At 31.2% G+C, this 1,970-nt stretch overlaps 1 protein-coding gene across 1 annotated transcript in view; it reads left to right on the top strand.

The window, feature by feature from the left end:
* LOC108687757 overlaps positions 1-1,970 on the top strand; it is a 6,884-nt gene that overhangs the window by 990 nt on the left and 3,924 nt on the right. Inside the window, exon 3 of the mRNA XM_018193705.1 lies at positions 159-310. Coding sequence (XP_018049194.1) covers positions 159-310 — 152 coding nt within the window. The remainder of the gene's footprint in view (positions 1-158; positions 311-1,970) is intronic.

A 1,970-nucleotide genomic window follows, 5' to 3' on the forward strand; every position in this document is an offset into this window, starting at 1 on the left:
TAGTTCCTATAATAGTTTTGAATATCTTACAGAATATAGAGATTATTTTGCTATATAAAGGATAATTTTATAGTCTTTTATTTTTATTATTGTGTACTGTGATACTTGTAATTTTTAGAAAAAGTTCTCTGACAAAAGAAATTAATTTATTTGTTTAGGCACATGACAGCCCGGTCAGGACAATGGTATGGTCACATAATGAAAGCTGGATGGTAACAGGCGACCACGCGGGCTACGTGAAATATTGGCAGAGCAACATGAACAATGTCAAGATGTTTCAAGCGCACAAAGAAGCGATTAGAGGACTCAGGTATATCATCCACCACACTAGTCCTTACGTCTCTTGCGTCACTGTTGCCGATCGGTCCATCCTTGCCGTAGTTAGGATATCGGACGTGACTCTTCTTCTCTTCCTTTTCTGGTTTTGTGCAGTTTCTGACAAAGCAATAGTGATTCTTGTATGGGTACACAGGTGATTTTAAACAAGTTTCAATATAAAACATCGGATAGAGTATAACGAAATATGACATTTCCGTCGTGAATCATGGAATGAACTATGAAATGTTCATGAAAGAAATTAATTGTTAAATATCTCGATCGAATTCGTGTAAATAAAAAATTTCGATATCTTTTGCCGAATTAGAAGATTTTTGGAATGGAATAGTTTTCATCGTGTATAAAAATATTTTCATATGTGGCAGATATTATATTTTTAAAACAATAAATTTTAAAAAAGTTCAATAGAATTTGCAAAACTAATAAATAAATATTTTACCGTATTTTTATCGCGTTGTAAAAATCAGTATACAAGGATAGTGTAAATTTTTTGCGTACATTATATGCGCGTATCGATATAATTTATTATTTGTATTTATTATAGAGTCCTAGGGACCTAACTTTCGATTAACTAACTACTCCACATAATAGTATCGATAATGCGTTCATCACACATCAAAGTGACACACATTTTAAATTAAGTTGTTATAATGCTATTAGGTCCTTATGGCTCTCGTTTTAAGCTGTTTATGTGGCTAGATTATTTATTCGGCAAAGATGTATGTTTTAGATGAATAAAAGAAAAATATATATATATATACATATATGGCAATACCTAGTCGAGATTCCCATATAATGATAAATAAAAGATGAAATATCCTGTGTCCTTCTTATATCGTTTAAGTTTCAATAAAGTTAAATAAAGACATTATTATTGCATGGCTATGAAAATAAAATATTTTATCTTTAGTTTATGTGTCACTTGTGCCCTTTCGCAGATGAGAGAGAGCGAGAGCGAGAGCGAGCGAGAGAGAGAGAGAGAGAGAGAGAGAGAGAGAGAGAGAGAGGGAGGGGGGAGAGAGAGCGTAACAGACAAATATAAGACATAATTCATGTACACTTCGGACATTTTTTTGTGCAATAAATGTTAAATTTTGAAAAAAAAATTACTATTAATACATCACTCGGTGGTCATGTGGCATCAAAATCAGTCATAGTTTTAACAAGATGAAATTGTTTCACTACCTGACAAATAATGGGATTTTATTTGAGTGCCAGATATGACTGTCGCGGATGGTTTTTTGTTTATTTATAATATATGTTTATACATATAAAGATTCCTTTTTTTATTACTGATCTCTATTTCTCACAATGGCGTACTCATAAAATTCGGCTATATTTTCTATTACATTTGTTTTGGTTAAAACTCGGAAATATATTACACTACTTGTGTGCACGACTTTGTGTACACGTTTGCTCGCATTTCTTTTCTGTCTCTCCGCGCATATACTGCTATCAGCAACAAATACACTGGGAGAATCATCAAAGGAAAGCTAGGAATTATTATAAAATGACTACTTAATATGCATTAATTATAATTTACAATTTACATTTATTCGACATTGATTTTTTTATCGTGTGATTTAAGATATATATTATAAAATTTTAGATATATATATATTAAAAAAATAAAT

Source organism: Atta colombica, unplaced genomic scaffold (assembly GCF_001594045.1).
Source record: "Atta colombica isolate Treedump-2 unplaced genomic scaffold, Acol1.0 scaffold216, whole genome shotgun sequence".
NCBI classification, from domain to species: domain Eukaryota; kingdom Metazoa; phylum Arthropoda; class Insecta; order Hymenoptera; family Formicidae; genus Atta; species Atta colombica.